The following is a 27,047-nucleotide window of genomic DNA, read 5'->3' as shown; positions in this document are numbered from 1 at the left end:
TTCCATCATGTTAGTGGGGTTCTAGAAGAAAGTTGGTAGTTCTATAGACTGGCTCACATGGAACCTAGAAATAAATGTAGGCGCAAATTGAGGGTGAGTGCACAGAACCACTGTATCGCTGAACTGTTATAAAAGGGTCTAGAACTAAAGGGCCTGTAATTCACTGACTCTTCTTATTGAAGTGATAGCCACTATGAAGGCAGTGTAGTAGGTCAGAGCCTCGAGACTTGTTTTATGCAAAGGGCTTAAAAGGAGACCCCAATAAGTCTAGTCAATACCAAATAAAAGGTCCCATTCGGGAGCTGTGTTAGAAATGGGACTATGAATCCTTTTAACCCCTTCCATGAAAGCCTTAACTGGCATCTTCAACCACAACACCTTTTGTTGGGACTTAGTGTAGGCTGAGAGTGCAGTTAAGTGAACCTTCAGGGAATTAAAACCCAGGCCTGAGACTAGTAAGTGAGTCAGGTACAATACAGTCAGGAGAGGAGTCAATGGTATTGATGCTCCAAGAAATGCATCAGATGACGAAGTGCTTCCATTTACTGGAGTAGTAATATCGAGTGTTTGGTTTCCTCGCCTCCCTAAGTATGTCCATGCATCTCTGAGGAAGTAGGAGGTGCCCGAACTTTATGACCTCATGAGCCGGCCACTAAGTTCAGAGTTTGCGGGCATGGGTGAAGGAGGAGAGAGAGAGAGAGAGAGAGAGAGAGAGAGAGAGAGAGAGAGAGAGAGAGAGAGAGAGAGAGAGAGAGAGAGAGAGAGAGAGAGAGAGAGGGACATCTCCATCAGATGAGAACCAGGATGGGCGGGCCCACATCAGGGCCAACAATATCATGGTGGCTGGTTCCTGGTGTATCTTGTGAACAATCTTGTTGAGTAGGGGAGTCAGGGGGAAAAGCGTAAACAAATTTCCCTGACCATGTTATCCAGAGACCGTTCCCCTTGGATCGGTTCTGGGGGTACCTGGAGGTGTAATCTTGGCATTGAGTGTTCTCCAGAGTTGCGAACAGGCTAATCTCTGGGGAGCCCCAATCTGCGAAAACGTTGGAGACTGTCTTTGTCTAGTGGCCATTCGTATTCTACAGGCAGTGGGAATTCTCTGCTGAGCATGTCCGCCAGAAGATTGTGTTGTGACAACAGAACATCTTGTGTTTGAGAGCCCATTTCCAAACGTTCTGGGGCAGTTTGAACAGCCCTGGAGAGTGTGTGTGCCCCCTTGCGTGTTCGGGTAGCTGTGGTGTTGTCTGTAAGGATCAGGACCGTCTTCCCTTGCAACTGTCTGAAAGGCTTTCAGTGCTTTGAACACTGCCAACAGATTTATGTGGTTGGATGCTACCGCTGGGGATAAAAACGCGGTGCGCTATCAGCTGAAGCAGGTGAGGGGGGCCCCCCACAACCCCGTGAGAGATGCGTCCGTCACGAGAGTGGCTTCTACTGCGGGGTGGTGAAGGACTTTACCTTCAACAGGTTTTCCCTAGACCATCACTGCAGAGAGAACGAGGGCTGCCGAGAGAACCACTAGATCGTCCCAATGTCCGCTGGCCTGACAACACTGGCTGTTGAGCCCATCTTACATGGGACGCATTCACAACCGTGCCTGAGGAACCAAGTAAATGCAGGACGCCATCATTCCCAACAGTCGAATGGCCTTGCGTACCGTCACCTCGACTCGCTACATAATGAGGGATCTGAAACAGCATGTTTTGAACCCTCTCGTTGGAGGGTAGGACAAGGCCGTCTTCTGTCTGAATTAGAGCTCCCAGAAACTGCTTGACCTGACTGGGTCTAGGCTGGATTTCTTCTTGTTTATGGAGAATCCCAGACTGAATAAGAGGTCCATCGTGCTCAACAGGCATGTTCCGTAGGAGTACCCCGTTATGAGCCAGTCGACATAAGGATAAACTGGAATGGATTGCCTGCACAGATGCGCTGCTGCAACTGCCAGTACCTTTGTAAATACCCATGGGGCTCAGGCGATGCTGAAGGGGAGTACTTTGAACTGACAGTGTTTGTGCTAACATGAACCATAGTTATGGTCTGTGTGCTGGCAACATTGAAATATGAAAGTATGCATCTTTCATGTCCAATGTTGCCATGTAATCCCCTTGTGTTAGCAGGGGAATTACTTCTTGCAGAGTGACAATAACAAACTTCTGAGGTTTGACAAATTTGTTCACTGGGCGCAAATCTAGCACAAAGCGTATGGTGAGATCCTTTTGGATACATGAAAGTACATTGAATAGATACCCTGGTTTACTTGAAGAGGGACGACTTCTATGGTGCCCTTTTCCTGCAGGATCTCGATCTCTCGCAGCAGTATCCGTAGGTGTTCTGGTGTTAGGTGTCTTGATCTCGGAGGTCTGGATCGAGGTGGTCGGCAAAACTTGATGCAGTACCCGTGGGCAACGGCCTTGAGCATCCACTGGTCCGTTATCCCCTCCCATGCATGTAGGAATGATGTTAAACGTTCCCCTCCCCCCCGCCCCTCCGACCGGGGAGGCATGGGAGGGGACCCTGACATGAAAATCATTACTGAGGCCGGGGAGCTTCTGGGGGTGGAATTACAACTCCCTTCCCTTACCACAGCATTGTCCTAGGGGTGGATACAGGGTGGTGGTGTTAGATCCCGGACCCGAGGACCATACTGGTTGTGAGGGGAGCGAGACTGCCCACAAAAGAAACGACGAGAACTTCCCCCTCTCCCCCTCTCTTTTGGAAAGGCCTTGGAGCAATTTGGTTCAAGGTCTTTAGTCTCTCATGTTCCTTTTTCGATGTCTCAAGCGCCTCGTCAACAGCCTTGCCGAACAAGTTGGAATCCTGCACCGGCTTGTTGATTAGGATGCCTGGGTTTCTGGCTTGCACCCAGAGTTTCTCAACCAGGCGTGCTGTTTTAGTTTGGTACCCTGTGCTAACGTCCTTTCCGCTGTTTAGACGCTGCAGAAAGTATTTAAGAATATTGTGGTTCACCTGCTTGCCCTTAGATACAAATCGAAAGCAGGCGAGCCCGCACAGGTTCGGGGACCTCTTGAAGGCCTTCCTGCAGCAGGTTCCATTGAACATCCGAGTAGCTAGCCAGCAGCGTGGTGACTGACGACTCGGTGTAATCTTTTCGTCCCCCCGGGCATTGTGACATGTCTTTTGACACACCCTTCGCCTGTACTCCGATTAGACGCATCCTTTGATGCGTCTTTAGCTGGATCTTTGTGTTTCACCGCTGAAAAAATCTTTGTGATACTATCGCAGAACTGTGGGTTGTATGGGGATCGGGATGCGTCCCTGTCGCCAGGATGTACAGTCTCCATAGCAGGACTCCCGTCATGCCTATCGGGGCCGGGTAATGGACGACTCGGAGCAAGGACGCTCTAATGTAAGGTCAATGGCGTCCAAAGTGGAGCCTTGGTCATTAATATCCTCATCAAACTCGGCGGCTGGGGAGTTACTCTTGGCCTGCGACATCACGGAGGCCGCCCACCGCTACACACAACGCTCTTTAACAGCAGAGCTTACAGGCCGCCTCGTGATCGAGGGGGAAGACACCTATTGCCCAGACGCTGCTGGTCTTTCCATGGGAATTTTGCCTTACCGGAAGGGCAAAATCTAAATGAGTCCTGTCCATAGCGCAGGAATTGAATAGCGAAGACAAAACCAAGGGAACAAAGAAGGGGAAGGAAAGAATCTTGAAAACAATAAGACCACCCAGACCCAAACCTTTGGGCTAGCACACAGCTAACTCAAGTTAAGTAAAACACACTTTTTAAATATCCCAATCAAGTCTAGGTTAGATCTCTGCCAGCAATACAAGTTAAATTTATGCACCACCTATGAGGGACAGTTAGGACCAAAGTCAATGGTTTAGAAGAGTCTACAGGGAGCCAGGACAGCCGAAGTCAATTTGAACAATGTCTATGGAGCTGAGGCACTTTAGATAGCACAGGGGAAGCAAAACCCAATATTACACTTTTTGAATGACTGAGTGATTCTAGGAAGGTAAACCCTTATGCAGACTTATTCCGGACAGGCTAACCGCAAGTCAAGGGAAGCAAGACACAGTTGGGGAACGAGTGTTCATAACATTATCCTAACAAGAATAACTAAGTGAAACCAACAACATTACTTTCTGGGAGAGGCACAACCAAATCAAAGGTGAGTAATATATCCTTACATCTACTTTGCTAGAATGTAGAAACAGTTTCCAAGGAAAGAAAGATGTTAAACATACTTTTGAGAATAGTGCATCACATACCAAAGTTAAGTAAGAACTTGTGTAACTATTCACTCTCAGAGTTGCAGTTACTAACCAACTCTTTTACAAGTAAGTAACTTTTAAACACATTCTCTTTTCTAGGCAAAAGGCCCAATCCCTTAAAAGACGTTCCCCTATTCCTGCAGCATGAATGTTCTCAGTGGCAGAAGGTGGGTCACTAGGGTCTAGTGTCCAACAGACTGTCAGGATAGGCCTGTAAGTAGCAAAAGTCAGAGTTCCTCAGGAAGACTGGGCAAACAGTATTTTACTTCTAGAGTTAGTTGAGGGTCCAGGGGCTTCACAGAAGACACCCTAGCAGGAGTGTACCTAGCAGTGGAACTGGGTGAACTGGACAAGAGGCCTCACAATCACAAAAACACCCCACACTTCACAGGAATCACAAGAGACCTAAGGTAAATACATACCCAACTCAACACAGTACCTCAGCATTGAAGAGAATTTTGCAGCCGGAGGACTTCAGGATCTGCAGCCAAAAACCCAGTCAGTGGATTCTTGTCGACAACAGGACCTTGGAAGGGACTTGAGAAGGCTCTAATGCAAGGTTGCCCTTGCGGCTGGATGCGGCTCTGTGGATTTGGCGCCTTTTACAGGAGCACCGAAGACAGAATATCGCAGCAGAATATCGCTTGTCTGATTCTTGTCGTTACCAACACTCTGGACTTTGCGTCTCTGGAGATACACCAGGATGGCCATGAAGTTTCAATGAGACTGCACAGTGGCTGGAGGACCCGGGGTATTTGGGTATTGCAACCACGCAAGGTCGCAGCAAGGCGTGGGATGGCTCAAAATGCAGGTCTTCTTGAGTCTAGTGGGTCTCACCAGGCTCGGGTCGTAGGTTCGGAGTCCCCAGGTCGATTTGAAGGAAGGGCTACAGTAGAGACTGGTTACACAGCAGGCTCTCCGGTCGTTGGAAATCGGCTCAGCTTCTTTTCCTTAGTCATCGTCTTTGGTTTCGGTTCCAGTGGTCGACTTGTCTTCAGCTTCCAGGTTTGGAGTATTGAACAGGAACTACAGCTCAACATCTGCCCCTTGTTGTAAAATGCAGGGAGAGAACGCAGTCTGGTTGTCCAATCAGGACAGCCACTCCCCCTTGGGGACCCCCCACCCCCATCTACTGGGATGTGTCCCCATTCAGGCAAGGAGGACGTCAAAGGGCTGTGAGTTTGACTCCTCCCTTCCTTCCTGCCTTCAGAAACTGAAGTCTGGACGGGGAGTCCATGGGACTCCAGATGAAGAGTGTTAGGCAAAGTTTGAATGCCGTACCCTCTGATAACACTACAAACAACTATGACTACAGGTACAGGCAACCTAACCTTTAAGCTTGTACTACACAGTTATGGTAGCGTGTTGAGCAGCCAGGCTCATCTCAAGAGGGGAAATGGGAGCTGTAGTGGAGTTACAAATATTCAGTTACAGGTATTCAAATAAATTAATAATTGTTTATGTGTAAGAGTTTATCAGTCAGTTATAAGCCTTCTTTAGAAGGGAGCAATATACTAGTAACACAAATACACTTGAATACTGTACACTTCAAGTTTCTGAACCAGTTAAAACCCTTTTGGGATGGCCCACAGACAACCTACAACCACAGGTGACTTCAGTAACAAGGGTGCTGGGGACATTAATATCTTACTGTTGGCATTCAGAACACTCGATAACAGGCAAAAGTTATTAGAATACAAGAAATTACAAATATCCATAAGCAGATAGCAATTAGAAGAGTCATTCAATTCAATAGGCTAAGCAATAGGCAAACGTCTTTGTATAGGATGCAGCACTTCAGGTAAGTAACTGGAAGTCTTTGCACAAGTTCTTATGAGTCTTTGATGAAAAGAAGAATCAAATGTAGGGCCACAAGCTTATTAGACTTGTGAAAGTTACAAGCACGTCTACACTAAGAGGTAAGTTCTTAGACTGATTTTACAGTACCTTGGTAAATAAGAAAAGATGCAGCTGATGACCTCTGTTCCTGTGTAGCTCTGCAGATCGCACTGTTCCTGGGCCTCAGTTGTGGGGACAAAAGGGAGGACGTCGGGGACTCCTGCACTGCGCTTGGAATGTCAAAACAGGCAATCAGCAAACTTTACGTTCAGTGGCTGTTTTGCGTTTCAGCTCCTTGCAGTACTGCAAATAGCAATAAGTGTGGTTCATGGCTGTCAAGGTGGACTTTCCTGGCTACCGGGGTCCCGCACTCGGCTGAGCGGGGTCAGGCTTGGTCAGTCCTGCTTCTTGGGAGTCGGAGGATTTTCCAAAAGCTTTAGGCCAGCTTAAAAGTAACACAATCTGGTGTTCCTCTCCCCGGCTATTCGGTTTCCAGCAGCAACTCTGGAAATTCAACCAGCTCCAAGATGGATGTCCAGGTGGCTTACTTTGGAGTCGATTGGTCCCACCAACTCAAAGGAGAAGCCGCCCTTGCAGGGGCTTCTCTGTCGATGCAAACTTGGCAAGTAGTCACTGCAGCAGGGCTTCACTGGGCAAACCAACGGTCCAGGAGTTGCAGGAGGCATCCTCTTCAAGCTCTTCTTCGGTTCCTTCGTCCAGTGGTCGACTGCCTTCCAAGCCTCGCCTTTTATTCAGTTAGCTCCCATTCATTCCAGCGTGGCTGTCCTTGAGAGGGTCTCACTCTCTCCAGGTTAAAAAAAAATAAAAAAATAAAAAATAAAGTCCTCAAAATCCAGCAAAGTTGCTGGGGGTCTCTAAGGTGGAGGGAATTCACATTTTTGAGAATTCTCCCTAACAAAGATACAAATCACACAAAGGAATTTCCCACCCTGGATGTCAGGGGAAGGAACAAGAATGCACAAGAAACACTAAAGTGGCAAAAAAAGAAAACAGCCTGCAGTAATGGTGCACCAAATTAATAAGAGGTATCACTGCCACCAGCCATTGAAGATAAGCATGCCCCTGTAACAGAATTGTTACAGTTTTAGTGTGAAAGGGAATACATTGCAACTCCCCAACACTCAACATAAGGTGGGGTGTGCTGGTTTCACCAAATAAAATGTAAAAGGATCCAAAGATCCTTTCTACCCATGGGAACTGTAGTTCTCCCAAGGTTAGCCAGAGAAAGTTAAAAGGGGAGCCCCTAGGGCAACCCAGCAACAGGCACTTAACTTTAACAATGGTAACCAGAGGGATGGCCCAAGTACGTAAGGGCTATGGGCTAGCTAAACAAGATACAAAGGGGGTGTCTGACGACTGTATTACTAAGGTTTACTTTCTCATTGCTGTAAACCTACAGCTATTCTGTCATAAAACATACATTCCCATTCATTCTGTATGTAATGGTACTCAAGCAATTGAGAGCACAGACAAAAATACAAAATAAATACAGCTTGTGTATGCGTTAGGTCACCCTCTAGGCTGGCTATATACAACCAATTGTAACACTACTAATTGCCTTCTGTTTGGTTGTATCCTGTACATAATCTATCACTAGTCACTAGAGGTGGTGGATATACACAAATTTCAAAGCACAAATCTGTTATTAGCTTTGTATAATTAAATTTTGTTGCCAATTCATTTACTAAAGGTTTTTGAATGTAAGAAACAAACCACCCTTAGTGAACTGGATTTAAAAAAAAAGAAAAATGCATGAACATGAAATGCATGAACAGCTAAATAAATAAAAGCTGTATTTATTTTCTATTTTTTGTCTGCGCTCTCAATTGCTTGAGTACTATTACATACAGAATAAATTGGAATGTAGGTTACATGACAGAATAGCTGTAGGTTTACAGCAATGAGAAAGTAAACCGTCGTCAGGTCACCTCCCTTGTATCTTAACTTTAACAAGACTATGGAGAGTCTAAAAAAATGACACCCATAAAAAGAGTGAATGATTCTGTGGGTGTGGAAAAAGGTTCCCACGCACAGAGGTATAAGGAACAATAATCCACCAGTAAAGCACAAAGTTCTGGGGTTGACACAGGTCAGGAAGATTTACCATTTCTATGAAATTCTTACCAAGGAGTCAGTATGAAAGACTTCGGCTCCCTACTGTAAAAGGCTGAAGCCCGAAGAGGCCAGTGAAGGCCACGTCTGGTCGTCGATTCAGTGAAGTCGTCGACAATGGAATAAACTTAACTTGTCAAAGTCATCGGCCTGGAAAGGAACTCTGCGACTTGGCACTGAGGCAGGAGTCCAAAACTCCACATCCCTTTGTCTTCCACCTTGCCAGAATAGGGGTTGGACAACCAGACTGCCCCTTGTCGTAAAATGCAGGAAGTTGTGCTGTAGTTACTGTTAAATACTCTGAACCTGGAAGCTGAAGACCGTTAGGCAAGAATTGATGCAGTAACCCAGGGGAGACACCAGTCTTGTCCTCTTGGTATTAGGCAACCCACCTATTGGTATAGGTCTGTACTACACAAGTTAGTAGAGTGACTGAGCAGCCACACTTCTCAAGATGGGTAAATGTGAGCTGTAGCATCAAAACCCACAAATCCAAGTATCCAAATAATACTTACCTTCAAGGTTTTCTATTACTATCAGTTTTAAATAAGCATTTAAAAAGGGCAATGCGCAACAATAAAAACACTGCAAAATACTTTCTCAGAATCAAGGCAAAGCAAGTAGATACTCTTTAGAGAGGCTTCTTACACACTTCCTACACCCTGAGGTGACTGCACTAACTAGGACAGTATTGGAATGTATATATCACTTTTGTAAAATTCTGAGGTTGGCAAAAAACAAAAGTTAGAGAAAGGAAAAAGGTTAACAGGTTCAGAGCATGTGAGCACTTTTAAATCTCCCAATGAAGTCTAGATAAAAACCTTTCCAAGCAATATTAGTTCAGAACCAATGTATCACCTATGAGGGACTAAGAATCAAAATCAATGGAATAGAGTCTGCAGGGAGCCAGGACAGCCAAAGACAATTTGGAACAGAGTCCATGGAGCGGAGGCACTTCTTAGTTAGCAGAATATCTCCCACAAATGAGGAGTTGTAGAAAATCACTGTTGGGCCACAAGCAGTTACACTTGTGAAAGTTAAGAGCCGACAACAACCCTAGAAAAAGCAGCTACTGTAAGTCTCAACTAAGAGCAGCGAGCTACAGAAAAAAAAAGTTAAGTACTCATTAGTCAGAACAGTACCTTAGGTTAGGAGGAGGATCCAGCTGGCTTCTGTCTTGGTTTCAAGTGTTGCAGATCCTTTGTTCCTGGGCCTCAGTCGTGGGGACAAGAGGGAGGACGTCTGGAGGACTCCTGCACGGCAGTACGGCGGTCAGCGACAGCTATAGGCTCTTTTCAATTGAGCTGCACTTCGCGGTTTCAGCGTGCGGTAAACAGCACCATTGCGGATATTGGTCACCGGTTGGGCTTCCTTCACTCCTCGAGTCCTGCACTCAAGTGAGGTGACTGGCGCTTGGGTCGTCCTGCTTGAGAGAGGGTCCTCAGGATCTTCCTGGAGCTTTTTGCGAGCACAGACGTTGCACTAGACTACGTATTTCTCAACCCCTGGCACTCTGTTTCAGCAGCAGCAAAGAAGTACAGCCAGTTGGGGAAGATCTTCCAGCAAAGTTAGTCTCTGGCTTAGTTGGTCCCACTAACCCAAGGGAAGAAGTCGTCCCGTTGGGAGCTTCTCTTGACGAGAAGGAAAATGAGTTTCAGAACAGCAGCAGGGCTTCTCCGGGCAGTTCAATGGTCCAGGAGGATGCAGCAAGCTTCTCTTCACGATTCGTTTGAGTGGTCGACTGTCTTCAGTCCAAGAAGCCTCGTCTTTTATGCAGGTTTCTCCCATTCATGCACAGCCTAGCTGTCACTCACAGCAGAGTGGCTGTCCTGTAAAGACAGCCAACCAATCAGGACTGGGTGCGTTCAGGTAACCATGGAGACAAAGGACAGGGGAGTTTGGGCACCTCTCACTTGCTGGCCTGCCAGACAAACTGGAGCCAGAGGCAGGTTTCAGTACTGAAGCCCAAAGGCAAAGCGAACAAAAAGGAGTTAAACCTGGCTTGGCATGCAGAGTAAAACCCAAGAAAAACCTCACAAACAAGAAATGGCTAAAAAATGTAAAAGGCGACCAGGGCCATTTTAACACAATGGTCATCCATGGGTGCTATACTGCAGCTGAGGATTCAGCCTGCGGTATCAAAGCACAAGGGTAGTAAAATTAAACCACTGCCACCAGCCATTTAAAGTAATGAGGGTAACATAACAAATGTTACATGAGTAAGTAGGAACAGGGACTACTAAGTAGCCCCCTAGCACTCCCCGTAAGATGGGGTGTGCTGGAGCGACATAGGAAACAGTTAAGTAAAGTCAATTTCACTTTACTATTATTGGGAACTGTAATTCACCCAAGAAAAGGTATTTAAACCTCATGAGAAATCAAAAGGATATCTCTGACACTGCTTGTCAGCATACAAAAAGTATATTTTTATGGAGTTGGTCAGAGTCCAAAAACAAAGGAAACGATCCAAATCGGATCAAAATCCATGAGTGAGGAAAAAGGTCACTCACTCCAGGATAAAAATTAAAAAGTCCTATAGTCCAGCAAAAGATCTGGCGGTCTCCAATGTTGAAGGGAATTAGGGAGAATTCTCATTTCTGTGGCAACAGACAAGTTGAACACTGGAACCAAAACCAAAGAGGACGATGAAGGAAAAGCAGCTGAAACCTTTTCCAGCGACCGGAGAGCCTGCTGTGTAACCCAGAGCCTGCTGTAGCCCTTCCTTCCAATCAACCTGTGGAATCCGAAAACTACGACACCAGCATTTTGAGCCATCCCATGCTGTGTCCTTGCAAGGCTGCAATACCCTGGTACCTAGTGCCATTGAGCGGTGCACAGTCTTTAAGATTTTGACTAGTACCCTTAGGGTACACTACAATAATTTTAGCCTCCTGGCAATAGGGACCCCAAACTTTGGTAGAAGTCTGAACTACACAGGTTGGTAGTGTGGCTGAGCAGCCAGGCTTATCTCAAGAGGGGTCAATGTGAGCAGTAATGTAGTTACAGGGAGATTCACAGAGACGAGTCATCAAATAAACACTGATCCTCAATGTTTCTTGATAAAACAATTATTAATTTAGTCATTTAAACAAGCCTTCCTCAGAAGGAATATAAAGCAACACTCAAATATACTCCCAAAAGCCACACACCAAGGTTTCTTAAATTCAGTAACTTCCCATTGGGGATGACCTACAGACAATTCCTACACCCTCAGGTGACAAATAACTAGGAAACTTGTAGTCATTAATATAGAACTGTTCCATCTAAAGTAGGCATAAAGTGTGTACAAAGTGAAGTTAAATAGAATAAACAAGAGGTCTCAATTCTTTATGCAGGCAAACACTTTTTGACCCCCCCTCTCCCCCAATGCAGAGTAAGTTAACCCCTTCCTGGAAGGTTAGGGGTAACACAAAACAGGAGAGAAAAGTTCTTCAGGGAGCCAGGCTAAGCCAATGTCAATGGACAAAAGTCAGTATAACTGAAGCACTTCTTGAAGGTGAGTAAAAGTCTTTGCACAATGATTTTAGAAGTCTTTGATGAAGAAAGAAGAATCAAATGTAGGGCCACAAGCCGGGGGACTTGTGAAGTTGAAGAGCAAGCAAATATACAAGGAGGTAAGTTCTCAGACTGTACAGTGCCTTTCAGTTTGAAGAAAAGATGCTGTTCCTGTACAGCTCTACAGATCCTGTTCGAGCCTTGTCGTAGGGACAAGAGGGAGGACTTCTGCACCACAAAAGGACAGTCAATGATCGCAACTGGCGTTTCAGCGTCTTGCGGCTACCGCAAAAAGCAACAATGCGATTCCTGGCAGCCGAAATGGGCCTTCCTAGCTTCTGGGGTCCGGCACTAGTCCAGAGGAGCTTCCTGGATTTCTAGGCCAGCTTAAAAGCAACTCGCACAAACTGGTGTTCCTCTCCCTGGGTATACAGTTTGTAGCAGCACTCGGCAGAAATTCAACCAGCTCCGAGATGAATATCCAGGTGACTTACTTTGGAGTGGATTGGTCCCACCAACTCAAGGGGAGAAGTAGTTTTACAGCTTCTCTGCTGAGGCGAACTTGGAGCTTCAGGACAGCAACAGGGCTTCATTGGGCAAACCGTTTTTATTCGGATTCCTTCGTCCACTGGTCGACTGCCTTCCAGCCAAAAAGCCTCGCCTTTTATGCAGGTTTCTCCCATTCATTCCAGCCTAGCTGTCACTCACACAGCACGGTGGCTGTCCTTGCCAGACAGCCAGCTAGCCAATCGTCAGAGTGCATTCAGGTCTCTTAGGAGACTAATCACAGTCGGGCACCTCCCTTCATTCCTGCCACCACTAGACACTCTGGAGCCAGAGGCGAGTTTCACTCGTGAAGCCCGCCAAAGACAAAAACGAACAAAGGGACCAAACCTGGTTTGGCGCGCAGAGAATCTCAAGAAGGACCAAAGACAACAAGAAATGGCGAAAAAATAAGCCCGGGCCATGTTGACAAAACTGGCACCCATGGGTGCTTTACTGTAGCTGCGAACGCAGCCCGCGGTAAAGACACGACACAGTAGTAAAAAGTAACCACTGCTACCAGCCATTAATTGTGTCAAAGGTAACATATGAAATGTTACATGAGAAGCTAGACAATGGGAATACCAAGTAATCCCTCCAGCACCCTATTGTGTGCTGGGTCTAAAAAGTTACTGTATACTGCTCTGGCAAACCGTAGTTAATCCCAGAGTAAGGCATTTAAACCTTGGGAAATCTAAAAAGATTTCCCTGTGTCACTGCACTAAACGTGAAGTGTGACGCCATGCAAAAAGATGCCTATGGAGTTTGTCAGACTCCAGAAACCAAAAAGAATTAGAGTCAAAATAACAAGAAAAATACGAGAGTGGGAAGAGGTCACTCTCTCCGGGTTACAAATTAAAATGTCCTGGAGTCCAGAAAAACTGCTGGGGGTCTCCAAGGTACAGAGGAATTAGCACATTTCTTCTCCCCAACAGTCTTCCAAATTGCGAATCTCGCTGAAACTTCGTGGGCATCCTGCTGGATATCAATGGCCCTTTGCAACTACGAGAATCCAACCGGCTATATTCGGTCTTCTGTGCTCCTGAAAAGGTGCCAAATCCACTGAGCCACATTATGCCAAAAGGAAAACCTTGCCTAGAGTCTTCCCCGTTGATCCCTGCTGCAAAATCCCTTCCAAAGTCCTGTTGTCAGGCACCACAACAAGGATTCCACCGACTAGGTTTTTGCCTGCAGATCCTGAAATCTTCCTGCTGCAAAAATCTTCTGAGGTGCTGTGCTGGCTTGGGTATGTACTTACCTTAAGTCTCTTGTGATTCCTGTGTATTTTTGGTGCGTTTACTGATTGCGAGTCCTCTCGTCCAGCTCACCCAGTCAGACTGCTGGAATCCCCCTACGGTGCTTGAATCCTCAGAGGATGTCTTTTGTGAAGCCCCTGTACCATCAACAAACTGTAAAGTAAAATACTCATCCGTTTGAACAGTCTTCCTTAGGAACAGACTTTTGCCATTTCAGAACCTATTCTGACACTGCCTGTTGGACACTGGACAATAGTAACCCCCCTCCTTCTGCTACCGAGAACACTCATGCTCCAAGAATAAGGGAAAGACTTCTAAGAATTGGGCCTTTTGCCTAGAGAATACGAGTTTAAAAGTTACTGACTTGAGTTGGCAACTAACTCAGAGTGAACAGATACAACAGTTATTACTTACCTTAGAAATGTTGTGCCATTCTTTAAAAAATCTTTCTTTCCTTAGAAACTGTTTCGCCATTCTAACAGAAAGTAAATGTCAAGGTATTAATCACCGGCGAATTGGTTATACCTCTTCCCAAAGAGTTATGCGGTTGGTTTCACTTTATTATTCCTGTTAAGATAATTGAAGGAGTGTCCCCCAAAATGGGTATTTCTTCCCCAGACTTGCTGTTAGCCTGTCCAGAATGAACCTGTATTAGCTGGAGTCATTTATAAAGAATAACACTCAGTTTTGCTTTCCCTGGTCTGTTCCAGACAGACACAAAAACAGTCTGAGGTTTATACCCGCCCCAAGTTGTTGATAGCGCCTTGAAAAAGTATATGGTTTTACTTAACTTGAGTTAGCTGTGTTAAATCCTAAAATTAAGTTACAAGAGTTACTGCTTACCTCCATCTGTGTTTCAGGGATCTCAAAAAGCACCGTCCCGGAACACAAATTGAATATTACATTCTTGGATTTAACTCACCTAGTATAACTCCAAAAGTAGTTACAGGTTTTTACTGTACCTAGAATAAGTGTTCCACTGTTCACAAAACTTATGTTGTCCGGTTAGCATCTACTACCCTGGTATTACTGAATGTAATCTGAAAGTAACCATTTGTTAGGGAGAATTCTCAGAAATGTGCCAATTCCGCTCTACCTTAGAGACCCCCAGCACTTTTGCTGAACTCTAGGGCTTTTTTCATTTTTACCTGGAGAGAGCGAGACCCTTGCCCCCTTAGACTTGGATAAACTACTGTTTCCAAGAGCAGTAAAGTGAAATTGACTTTACTTCCATTTGTAACATTCTAGACTTTTGACTAGCTTCTCATGTAACATTGGTTACCCTTTCTACGATTAATGACTGGTGGCAGTAGTCTACTTTTTACTAACGTGGTGTGTCTTTATTGCCGCCTGCGGTAAAGCACCCTAGGTTGCCATTTTTGTCAAAATGGCCCGTCCTTTTTTCACCATTTCTCTGTGGACATGTCCTTGAGATTTACGCTGCGCACCAAATCAGGGTTGGTCCTTTGTTTGTTTTGCCTTTGGTGGGATTCACAAGTGAAGCCCGCCTCTGGCGCCAGAGTGTCTGGCAGGGGCAGGAAGTGAGGCAGGTGCCCGAAACTCCCTATGCTTAATCCCCTTGGTTACAGGACTGCACCCAAAAGGTGATTGGACGGCTGGCTGTCCGGCAAGGACAGCCACCCTGCTGTTTCACTGGCAGCTAGGCTGGAATGAATGGGAGAAACCTGCATAAAAGACTACGTTTTTGGGCTTGGAAGGCAGAGTCGACCACTGGACGAAGGAATCCTAAGAAGAACTTGGAAGAGACGCCTGCTGCAACTCCTTGACAGTAGGTTTGCTTGGTGAAGCTCTGCTGCTGTGCTGAAGCTCTGAATTCGCCTCGACTAGAGAAGCCCTGCAAGGACGACTTCTCCCCTTGTGTTGGTGGGACCAATCAACTCCAAAGTGAACTCCTCTGGACATACTCTCTGAGCTTGCAGTACTTCCTTGCTGCTGCAGGAACCGAAGCGTCAGGCAGAGGAAGCTGGCCAAGAGCTCCAGGAAGATCCTCCGGACTCCCAGGAAGCAGGATTGGCCGAGCCCAAGCCACCTCAGAGTGCTGGACCCCAGATGCAAAATAAAATATTGTGCAATACTTTTTACTCACTTGCAAGTGCTTCAGCTCACCTAGACTTTTGCCCAATTGACAGACATTGGCCTGGCTCCCTGAATGACTCTTCTCCCCTCCCATTGTGCGTTTTGCCTTCCCTCCAGGAAAGGGTTAACTTACTTTGCAGTGGGAGGTTTCAAAAGTACTTCCCTGCTTCAGAATTTGTGCGATTGCTTGTTTATTCTAATAACCCCATATTTGTGCGATTGCTTGTTTATTCTAATACCATCTTTTCTTCGACACTCATCTCAGTATTATTCTAAATGCCAACAGTGATAATGTCCAGTGTCTTAGCTATTTAAGTCACCCACGGGTGTAGGAAGTGTCTGTGTACCATCCCCAATGGGCATTTGCAGATTTAGAGAAAAGTGTGTATTTTGGAGGTGTGTGTTGCTGTAATATTGCCCCTTCTGAAGAAGGCTTATTCAAGCGACTTAAATAAATGAATAATCGTTTAATCAAGACACCTTGAGTGTGTTTATTTGGATATGCATCACTGTGAATCTTTGTGTAACCACCCTACTGCTCACATTGACCCCTCTTGAGATAAGCCTGGCTGCTCAACCACACTACCAACCTGTGTAGTACAGACGTATACCAAAGGTTGGGTTCCTATTACCAGGAGGCTAAGGTTGTTGTAGTGCACCCAAAGGGTACCAACCCAAATCTGTACTTAACACCATTTGTTTTACTCCCAAGAATAGATGTGTCCTATACTGAATGTGTTTAATAAGGTTTGACTTCCATACGACTACTGTTAGGAGGTCCAAATGAAGTTGTGCGCTTTGGTCTGTGTACCTTCAAACATTGTGTTGTGTTTTTCTATAATGCGTTTATGACTTTGATCAGTACTTAACCCAAGAATTAACTTGGACTATTAGTATTTAAAAAAAACGATTTTTCAGAATACTTCTGGTTGTCAGTGTTTCCATTGATTCATTTGTGTTATAGATTCCTTGTACCTGTCTACAGGCCTCTCTGCCACCAAAGATAAGCCTGGCTGCTCTGTCTAGGCTACCATGAACTCAGGTGGTACAGCCTTATACTAAGAGTGGAGTCTTGTACTGCGTCAGTTGAATGGTTTTGATCAAATTTGGTAGAACTTCAGAAAAACTATCCTAACAGAACCAGTGGGTTGGATAGTAGAGGAGAAACCCTTAGGGTTTGGTTGAAGACCCCACTAGTTTCATCTGTTAATTTGAGGTGTCGGACAAAGTGGGAAGGGGTGTTAAGATGATAATTATTGGCTGCATCCAATGCAAGGCTTGTTTTCATACCTGAATCTTCATGGTTATCTTGTGGAGATATGGCAAAAAGTGTATCTTCAGCTGCAGCAGACGTGTATAATGCAAGAAGTTTACAACCAACTGAAAAAGTCTACAAAAAAGAAAAGAAAAAAAAAGTTGAACTTTATGAAAGCATGGAGAACAGGCTAGGACTCAAAATATAAAAATATATGCATATAATAAAACACAAAGTTCCATTTCCACATCTTTAACAGCCCTCTACTACATCACCAGACATTAACCTTGGCCAACATTTTCCAAAAAATACTTGTGGTAATAATTTTGTGAAAAATGACTCCATAAACAGAGATATGGGCACAATGAATTACCAAGATGCACCAATTATCAGATGCGAGAGCTCTACAGATTAAAGGCAACACTAAAAGGAATGTATAATTTTAGTTTAAGGATGAAGGAACATGGCCAACTCTTAGTAGCAAGCCTGACGCCATGTCAGGTTTTGAAAGACGACAAGCACATTAATGATTTCTTTAATCTATCATGGTGACTGTCAGAAGGGTGTTCAGAACACCACTTGTATGGGGTTCATAGAGACCATCTGTAGTTGTGTTCAGGGCTATGCCCTCAAGTTAGGCAGAACTATCACTGGTAAATGTGACAGAGCAGCAAGGCACCGTTGGGTAAGAATTGGTGCAGTCACACTGTGTGAGACTACACAAAATGTATCTGCTTGGTATTAGGCAACCCACCTTTGGGTATAGGTCCGTACTACACAAGTTGGTAGTGTGACTGAGCAGCCACGCCCATCGTAAGAGGGGTAAATATGAGCTGTACAAATGAAATCCGTAAATACAAGTAGCCAAGTAACACTTGCACTCAAGGTTTCAGATTTAAATAGTTATGGCGTTCTTTAAAAAAGGCAATTTGTTATATTAATGTAAATATACTTTACAATTGCTTTCCAGAATCAAAACAAGTTAGTGGATAATCTTTGGATATGCTTCTTACACAATTCCCACACCCTGAGGCGACACAAGGACAGTAATGGCATTTATCACACTAGTAAACTTGCAGATTCCCAGGTTGCAGAAAGGAAAGATTACGGAAAGAAACAGGTTAGACAGTTTCTCAGTATATGCGAGGACAACTAAATCTTCCAATGAAATCTAGATAAGCCTTTCCTCAGCAGTACCAGTATACAACAACAAGCTACCACCTATGAAGTAAAAACATCAAAGTCAATGGACTAGAAGAATTTTCAAGGAGCCAGGACAGCCAAAGTAAATTGGGACAGAGTTTATTAAATCGGATGCACTTCTTAGATCAAAGTCTTGCACAAAAGAGTCAGAGAAAAAAACAAAACCACATGTAGGGTCACAAGCAGTTACGCCTGTGAAAAGAAAGTTGGAATTAACTCTAAAAAAGGTAAGCCACTGCAATTCCCAACTGAGAAGAGTGTGGCTAAAAGGCAATAAGGTAAGTACCCCAAGCCTAAACAGTACCTCTGGTTTGAAGAGTGGTCCAGCTGGATTCTGTCTTGCTACAGCGATGCAAACCGTTTTTTCCTGAGCCTCAGTCGTGGGGCCAAGAGGAAGGACGTCTGGAAGGCTCGTGCGGTGGTACTTGAGAAGTCGTTGGCGGCTACAGACTCTTTCGGTTCAAAGGCACTCGTGGATTCAGCGCTTACCAACAGCACAGTTATGGATCATGGACAATGGTTGGACTCTTTGCTCCTCTGGTGAGGTATCTGGAGGTCCTGCTTCTGGAGGGTCCTTAGGAGACTCTTGGAGCTTCTAGCCAGATTTGTTGCGCAGCAGATGTTGCACTACTAGGGACACTCGACCCCGGGCATTGGGCTTCCAAAGCAACAGAGGCACAGCAAGTCTGGGATAGTGGTCCAGTGGATTTCGTCTCGGGATTAGTTGGTCCCATTAACCCAAGGGGAGAAGTCGTTCCGTCCAGAGCTTCCCTGTCAAGATGAAAAAGGAGGTCAGCCTAGCAGCAGGGCTTCACCAGGCATTTCAGAGGTCCAGGAGGTTGCAGCAAGATTTGTTCACGGTTTCTTCGTCTGGCATTTCTTCAGGTGGTCGACTGCCTGTAGTCCCAAAACCCTCGCCTCTTAAGCAGGTTTCTCCCATTCATGCACAGCCTAGGCTGTCAATCACAGCAGGGTGGATTTCCTGAAAGGACAACCAGCCAATCGGGACTAGTTGCATTCAGGCATTACTAGAGACAAAGGACAGAGGCGTTTCGGGACCCTCCCTGACATCTGTCCTTCCAGACACACTGGAGCCAGCGGCCAGCTTCAGGGATGAAGCCCGCCAAAGGCAAGACTGTTAGGGAGAATTCTCAAAAATGTGCTAATTCCCTTCACCTTAGAGACCCCCAGCAACTTTGCTGGATTTTGAGGGCTTGATTTTTTTTACCTGGAGAGAGGGACCCTTTTTTCGCACTCGCTCATGTGTTTAAGGCGTTTTACTTTTGTTTTCTTTGGTTATGAGTTTTAGACAACTCCATAGTCGTCATGTCACACAGCACCCTCAGTGCAGTGGCACAGGGAAACCTTTTCAGGCTTTCCCAAGGTTTAAATACCTTCTCTGGGATAAACTACTGTTTCCCAGAGTAAGTAAAGTGAAAAGGACTTTACTAGTCTTAAAATCCTAGACCCAGCAAACACCCTATCTTACAATAGAGTGCTGGAGGGGTTACTTAGTATCCCCTGTGTCTAGATACTCATGTAGCAGTCTTTCCCCTCGAAATGGCTGGTGGCAGTCGTTTTCAACCAACTACTATGATTTTTCCCGACCGCGAACACCAGTAGCGTTAAATCGCGGGAGCCATGTTTCTCAAGCTGGCGTCTGAGCCCCCTCTAAAAACAGGTCCCAGTCTTCTTTTTTCGCAATTTCTTTGTGGAAAGGTCCTTCTAGAGTTTTGCTTTGCACTCCGAACTAGGTTTGGTTTCTATGTTCATTCGACTTTGGTGGGCTTCAGGAGTGAAAAACGCCTCTGGCGCCCGAGTGTCTGGGGTGGGCAGGAAGTGAGTGAGGTTCCCGAAACTCTGTGCTTCATCTCCTAGGAGACCCAAATGCACTCTGGCGTGATTGGCTGGCTGACTGTCCGGCAAGGACAGCCACCCTGCTGGGTGACAGCTAGGCTGGAACGAATGGGAGAGAACTGAATAAAAAGGAGAGTCTCTTGGGTTGGAAAGCAGAGTCGACCACTGGCACTAAAGATTCGAAGACAAGCTTGAAGAGGACTGCTGCAACTCCTGGACCATTGGTTTGCCTGGTGAAGCCCTGCTGCCGCCCCGAATCGCTAAGTTCATCTCGACAGAGAAGCCCTGCAAGGACGACTTCTCCCTTTGAGTTGGTGGGACCAATCAACTCGACACTAAGCCACCTGGATACCATTCTCAGAGCTGGGTGCATTTTCCTCGGAGTGGTGCAGAAAACCGAATAACCAGGGAGAGGGACACCAGCTTGTGTGCTTGACTACAGCTACCGGAATTGAAGATTTGCCAGTTTCCAGCTTTTTGACCAGTCCCAGTGCAGGAGTCCCCCAACGTCCTCCCTCTTGTCCCCACGACTGAGGCCCAGGAACAGCGAGATCTGCAGGAACTGCCAGGAACAGAGGTCACCAGCTGCATCTTTTTCTTCACTTGTAAAAGGTACTGTAAATCCAGACAGAGTACTTGCCTCTTGCAGTGAAAGTGCTTGAACCTTTCCCATCTAACAGGCCCTATTAGCTAGTGACGCTACATTTGATTCTTCTTGCTACAAACTATTCCTAAGACCTTTTGCAGAGACTTGTCCATTTATCTACCAGAACCGCTTCATCCTATCCAAGACTTAAGCCCATTGACTTTGGCCTGGCCTATTCAATTGACTCTTCTGGTGAACTTACAATATCTGCACTGCCTAAGAAATAACTCTATTCTTTCTATGTTCTGATAACCTATGCTTTTTTGCTCCTCCTTCAAAGTATTCTGAATGCCTCAGAAACTTGAGTGTACAGTACTGAAGTATTTGTGTGTGATTATATTGGCACCTTATGAATGTTTTATAACTGACAGTTATATAAATTAATAAGTATTTAACAAAGAAACCTTGAGTGTAAGAGTTTATTTGAACACCTGTGATTGTAGACCTCTGTGTAACATCATTACAGCTCACATTCCTTCTTGAGATAAGCCTGGCTGCTCAGCTCCGCTACCAAAAACTGTAGTGCAGACTTCTACCAAAGGTTGGTTTTGCTTACACCTGTAGTCCTAGTTGTGTTTAGTGGTCCCAAAAGGGTACTGCATACAAACTCTGCCTAACACTGACAAAGGGTTCAAACCTGTCTCAACGCACAGTAAAACCGAAGACCGACCTCTCACACAGAAAATGGCAAAAAAATTTATTAAAACAATTAAAAATAAATAAAACACTGGGGCCCTTTTGACTAAACGGTCACCCAGGGGTGCTATACTGCAGCTGAGGGTTCAGCCTGCAGTAGAAAAGCAGAATGGTAGGAACAATTAAACCACTAGCCATTTAAAGTAGTTAGGGTAACACAAAAATTACATGAGACTGTAGGATAAAGGGCTACTGGGTAAACCCCAGCACTCCATATAAGATGGTGTGCTGGACCAGCAAAGAGAAAAAGGGAAGTAAAGTCAATTTCCCTTTACTACTTTTGGGAAACTGTAGTACACACATGAAAAGGTATTTCAACCATATGAAAAATCTTAACGATTTCTCAGTGACACTTCACTGAAGGTGCTGTATGTATCATACAAAAAGCAGATGCCTAAAAACAGTGAAAAACCACACAATCCAGATCAGGTAAAAGCACGAGAGAGTAAAGGTCTCACTCACTCCAGGGTTAAAATTAAAACGTCTTAAGCCAAGCAAAAGAGCGGGGGGGGGGTCTCCAAGGTTGAAGGGAATTAGCACAGAAATGAGAATTCTCCATAACAGGCACTACTCTTCTGAATCAGAGACTGGTAGTTTCAGATAACTCATGATGTAACCCAAGTAAAGAGATGTCCACACAAGTATATACTGAAGATTCGGGTTGCATGCCTAAGGATCCATTGTTTTTAAAGGAGGACTAGCTGCTAGTCTCTGCCGACCTGGTGTGAAGAGGCAGGCACACAGAAGAGCACCAGTAACGGGCACACTGGAGATCAGTTACAAAAACGTAACCTGTGTGTGGGCGAATAAACGTAGAGAATGGTGGATAGCACTGTTAATGATAATTTTCAGTTTCTGTGCTAATGTTCAAAAGAAATCACTTTTTAATATGGGGCAGCAATCACCAATGGGGTGATAATTATAATGAGAATGTGAGCAATGCACTGGGTTTAACCTTCTAGTGGAACATATATTTAGCACAGCTGAATAGGAGCACTTTTTGATTTAGAAAAGATAGCACCCAAGTTAGAATTTCCCCCTGCAATGTTCCCTCAACCCTCAAATAATTGATTTCTGAAGGGATAGAAAGACACAGCAGGTACTCAGGAATAATAAGCAAGAATCGGAATCCAAATCTGACCATCCCTCCCCAAATAATAGAAAAACGGATTTCAAACCCCTTGCAATGTGATGAAAGGACACTCGGAAATGGACATATAAATAATGAATGCATGTTAAAAACCTTGAAGCAAATACAATTCCTCACTAGAGCAACAATGCAACGACATTAACAATCGCAAAGAATGGATTACCAAAAGCATACAGTTCGAAAATGAGTGCAAAGTTTAAAAACAGAGGATTGCAGCAAAATGACACGTTGGAAACTTTGCAGTTTTTCAATTCCCGCCTGAAATTACCCAAACAGTAATTAATAAAAACGAGTGAGATACACCGATTTGGAGTGCAGTTATTTGGCTGGGGAATAGAGTTATATCTCCGGTACAATATGGAAGTGAAAGTAAGTCTCTAGCTGAATCGAGAGGGATATGGAAGGTAGAGCAAGGTTTGTTTTTAGGAAACTAGAGCAGTGAAAAGAGGAATCTGTTTTAAAATTGAAAGGCAAATCCTAATCTAGATTTAATAGCTAAGAAAAGAAGAACGCCACCCGTAAATATAAAAGTTAAGCTGCGGTTGTAACCTTTCACGCATGGAAAATGAATTTATTTAAAACACAATATCGCTAATGATTTAGGATCTATGCAAGACAGAAATGTGGCGCTAGCACTAGAAATCAAGGACAAGGTTGCATGGATAATTCTGACAGTTTTACAAGTTATCAGTATAAGGATAAGGATAGGATGACAGAGTGGATAAGGACCAAGGCAAGACAAGCTATACTACGGGTTTCTATGGGATGGGGATTTATACTTACAGTCCACTTTTAGTTTGGGATTTTTGGACCATCAATGGTACTGGTCACTACATGGCATGGCGCCTGGTAAACGGCGGGACAGTTCTGGTCACCGGATGGCAATTCTGGTCTCTGGATACTAAAGTTCAAGTGGATGGCAGGATGGCAGGGGTTAATGGGCAGCAAGCCAGGCTGGTTCAGGATGCTTCCCAAAAGAATACCACAGCTTTCCCCTATGGTTATTTGGGCATTTTAGTGGGATTTCAGATTTGAGGCCTTGCTAGAGCAGGATCAGCACTGCTTGGGTTTTGCAATGGGCCCTGGAGTACGGGTCAGCAATGCTTTGGCCTTGTAGTTGGGATCTGGAATATGGACGAATAGGACACTGGCACATGAAAATCAGGAAGAGTGTGCCTAGAGTCTTGTCAGGAATTCTTATTTATAAGGCATAGTGACATCATAGACTATATTGCTGGGCCGGCTTAACTAAGCAAGCCTCTAAACAGCTCTATTGGACAGGGGTATTCGTCCCCGCCTCGCTCTAAACTGGTTGGATTTCCAGAAATGTCAGATTTATGAGTTTTACAATGTCCAAAAACCTCCCACAGTTATTTTACTAAAATCCGATTATGCCTCAAATTTACATTTATACAATTGCAATCTTAGCAAATTATATACGCAGGTTACATATTTTGTGCAGCGCATAGCAGTCCAATCCCCCAGTCCGGGAGACCTTGTTTCGCCATTTTACCAGTTTTTTGCGATTTTCAATGGGAATTATATTACTCAAAATTCTATAACTTTATACATGGGTGTGGATTATCATAAGGGATATATGTACAAAAATTCACATTTGCAAAATGGATGCTTTTCTTCTAATCCGCAATACTTTGCCATTTCTGCCCAAGGTGTCAGTGAATTCTACCATGTCTTAAAAGAAAGTCCAAAGAAATTACTTTTAAACTACGAAAATTCTACATGTTTACAAAGTCTTGCTGCAGAGATAAACAGTCTTTAAAGTTTATTTATAATATAGTCTTTGGAAACAAAGCAGTCCTTTGTCACGATCATGTTTACCTTCAACTGCTACCAACTGTCATTTCCTTCAATGCAAGGTGGGTTTTTTTTCTCAGTTGGATTGAAGGTTTATTGCCCCTTCACACTGGTACGTACTTGCCCTGGGTAGTTCCATTGTCCATGGGTTAGCCTAGCCTCTTTCCAACCTAGTAATCATCATTTAGGTGTTAGTATCTGCAGTGTTTATGGTGTGGCTCCCTTGCTTGGGGGGGGGGGGGGGGGGGGGTAAGCTCTGCCATCTGGAATATCCTGTTTTTGAGAGCTTGCAAATCCAGCCCATGTGGTTTAAAATCTTAATTTTCTTATTTTGGGTCCTGAATTAAAACAAACCTGTGAAATAAAAAACTAATGTGTTTAGCACCAACAACCCCTTTACATTGCTAAATAAGGCAAACTTTCATTCAACAATGAACAGGACTTTTTCCCTTTAGTTTGCACAGGACCATTTTTTTTACATGTGTGGTGAAAATCTAGCATTTCTTTCTTTAAATTCCGTTCTGCAGCTCCAGATTCCCACTGTCTTTGCAGCTATAGTCATTTTCTTGACTGCAGGAGTTTTATCTGAAGCACAGATACATTAAAAACTGACGTTGCTCCGATAGTTAGAGCCTCTGAACTGCTGAGCTTTGGATACTTTTGTAAAGAATTAAACATGTGTTCCTGTGAGAGTAAAGTGAAGTTCCTTGTTGATTTCTTTCAGAGTTGGTTTGACAGGGCCTGTCATTCAGAAATCATGCCTGGTTTTGGTGAAGCACAATGCAATATGCTAGGCATGGCAGGGCCTTTTTAATCAGTGGTTAAGGAAGGACAGATGGAAATAACGTCAGAGTAGCATTTTTCTTTATTTTTTATTTATTTTTTTTAAGATGACAAGTTTCATTTTTAAGGGAGATTTTGGAGTTTTGCAGCAAAACGCCGCCGCTTTTCCCCCCTTTCTTCCATTGCTAGATGTTGGAACACATTGGCAATCTCCTTCAGTGTGCCCCCTTTTTCCATCCTGACCCATATGTGCTTGGTAAGAAGGTGCAACCATCTTTTTGTTGCTGCAAATGCAATTGAGGCCATGGTGCTCACAGGGGCCAGCGCAGCCATTTTGCTGTTTCGGCACAAATGCAGCTTGGTGATGTGGGCAAATACTGTTGAGTGGGTCAATATATCCCACACTTTAAACTGAGACCCCCCCAGCACTTTTCACTGGACTCTGGAATTGAAGGAGTAACTTTTTACCACTCATTTTGCTCGGACTAGGAATCCAATTACTGCTTTTGTCAAGTTATGCCTTCCTCCATGTATTGGCATCTGTCCTTTACTTTTGCGACACATGGCACCCTCTGTGCAGTGTCAATGAGGGGGTTACTTGGACCCCTCTATTTGAATCTCGTGTGAACAACAGTTCCCAAGAGTAGTAAGGTAACTTATCTTACTTACCTTTTATTTTGTGGGACCAGCACACCACCATACGTGGGTTCTGGTGGTGTGTGGGGGGGGGGGGTAGATTATAATTCCTTTCCCACTGCTCCTGTAACTTTGTTACAGTAGCAAACAAAACAAATGGTTTGTGGCAGTGGATACTTTTTCTACCTTTTTGTGCAGGTTACTAGCAGGCTGATTTCTCAGCTGCAGTACAACACCCATGGGTGACATTCTCAAAATGGCTAGTCCTTTTTTCACCCGTTGTCATTTGTAAGTACCTTCTGGGCTCTCCTTCCATCATTTCAGGTGGGGGTGGTTTGGCGGTGTTAGGTAAGATTTTCACAGAACTGGTCAGTAATCCTGACTTCGGTCAACCCCAGAACGTTTTGCTTTGCTAGCGAGAGGGAACCTTTTTCCCCCCTTTTAACTTTCTTTTGCTAACCTTGAGAGAACTACAGTCCCCAAGGGTAGAAAGGATCTGTGGATCCCTTTTACATTTTGTTAAGTGAAACCAGCACACTGCACCTTATGTGGAGTGTTGGGGAGATACAATGTATCCCCTTGCACCTTAAAACTAACAGTTTTGTTGGCGACAAGCTTACCTTCAATGGCTGGTGGCAGCGATTCCTTGTATTAATTTGGTGCACCTTTACCGTGGGCTGTGTTCACAGCTGCAGCAAAAGCACCTAAGGGTGCTCATTTTGCCAAAATGGGCCCAGTCTTCTTTTTACCATTTTAGTGCATCGTTTCTTTTTCAGTCCTCTGACATCCAGGGTGGAAATTCCTTTGTGTGATTTTTATCTTCGGCAGGAGACCCCTGGACTCCCCGCCCAGGCTCCAGTCTGTCTGTGTGGGCAGGAAGTGAGGGAGGAGTCCAGAACTCCACAGCCCTTTGTCTTACGCCTTGCCTGAATGGGGACAAATCCCAGTGGGGGCTGGCTGTCCTGATTGGACAACCAGACCACCCCCTCTGGTAAAATGCAGGGAGAGAATGGTGAAGTTGTGTTGCAATTCCTGATAAATACTGCAAACCTGGAAGCTGAAGAGTCGTCGACCACTGGAACTTAAACCGGAGAGAATGAAGAAAAAGTGGCGCAGACTATTTCCAGCGACCGGAGAGCCTGCTGGGTAACCCGATCCTGCTGCAGCCCTTCCTTCCATGCGATCTGGGGACTCCGAAAACGACAACCCAGAGCCTGGTGAGACCCAGTAGCCTTAATACCACCTGCATTTCGAGCCATCCCACATTTTGCTGCCACCTTGCATTGCTGCAATACCACAATACCCTGGGACCTAGAGCCACTGTGCGGTGCATGGTCTTCCGAATGCCGAATCTCGCTGAAACTTCAGGGGCATCCTAGTGGATCTCCAGAGAC

The 27,047-nt window shown here is 44.9% G+C and overlaps 1 protein-coding gene across 1 annotated transcript in view; it reads right to left on the bottom strand.

Annotated features, from left to right (window-relative positions):
• Positions 1-27,047, bottom strand: part of WDR75 (WD repeat domain 75) — a 552,173-nt gene that overhangs the window by 425,892 nt on the left and 99,234 nt on the right. The window contains exon 4 of the mRNA XM_069615630.1: positions 16,903-17,002. Within this exon, the coding sequence (XP_069471731.1) occupies positions 16,903-17,002 (100 nt within the window). The remainder of the gene's footprint in view (positions 1-16,902; positions 17,003-27,047) is intronic.

This window comes from Ambystoma mexicanum, chromosome 9, assembly GCF_040938575.1.
Source record: "Ambystoma mexicanum isolate Mex_15411 chromosome 9, UKY_AmexF1_1, whole genome shotgun sequence".
NCBI lineage: Eukaryota > Metazoa > Chordata > Amphibia > Caudata > Ambystomatidae > Ambystoma > Ambystoma mexicanum.
This window is presented reverse-complemented; position numbering and strand designations above follow the sequence as displayed.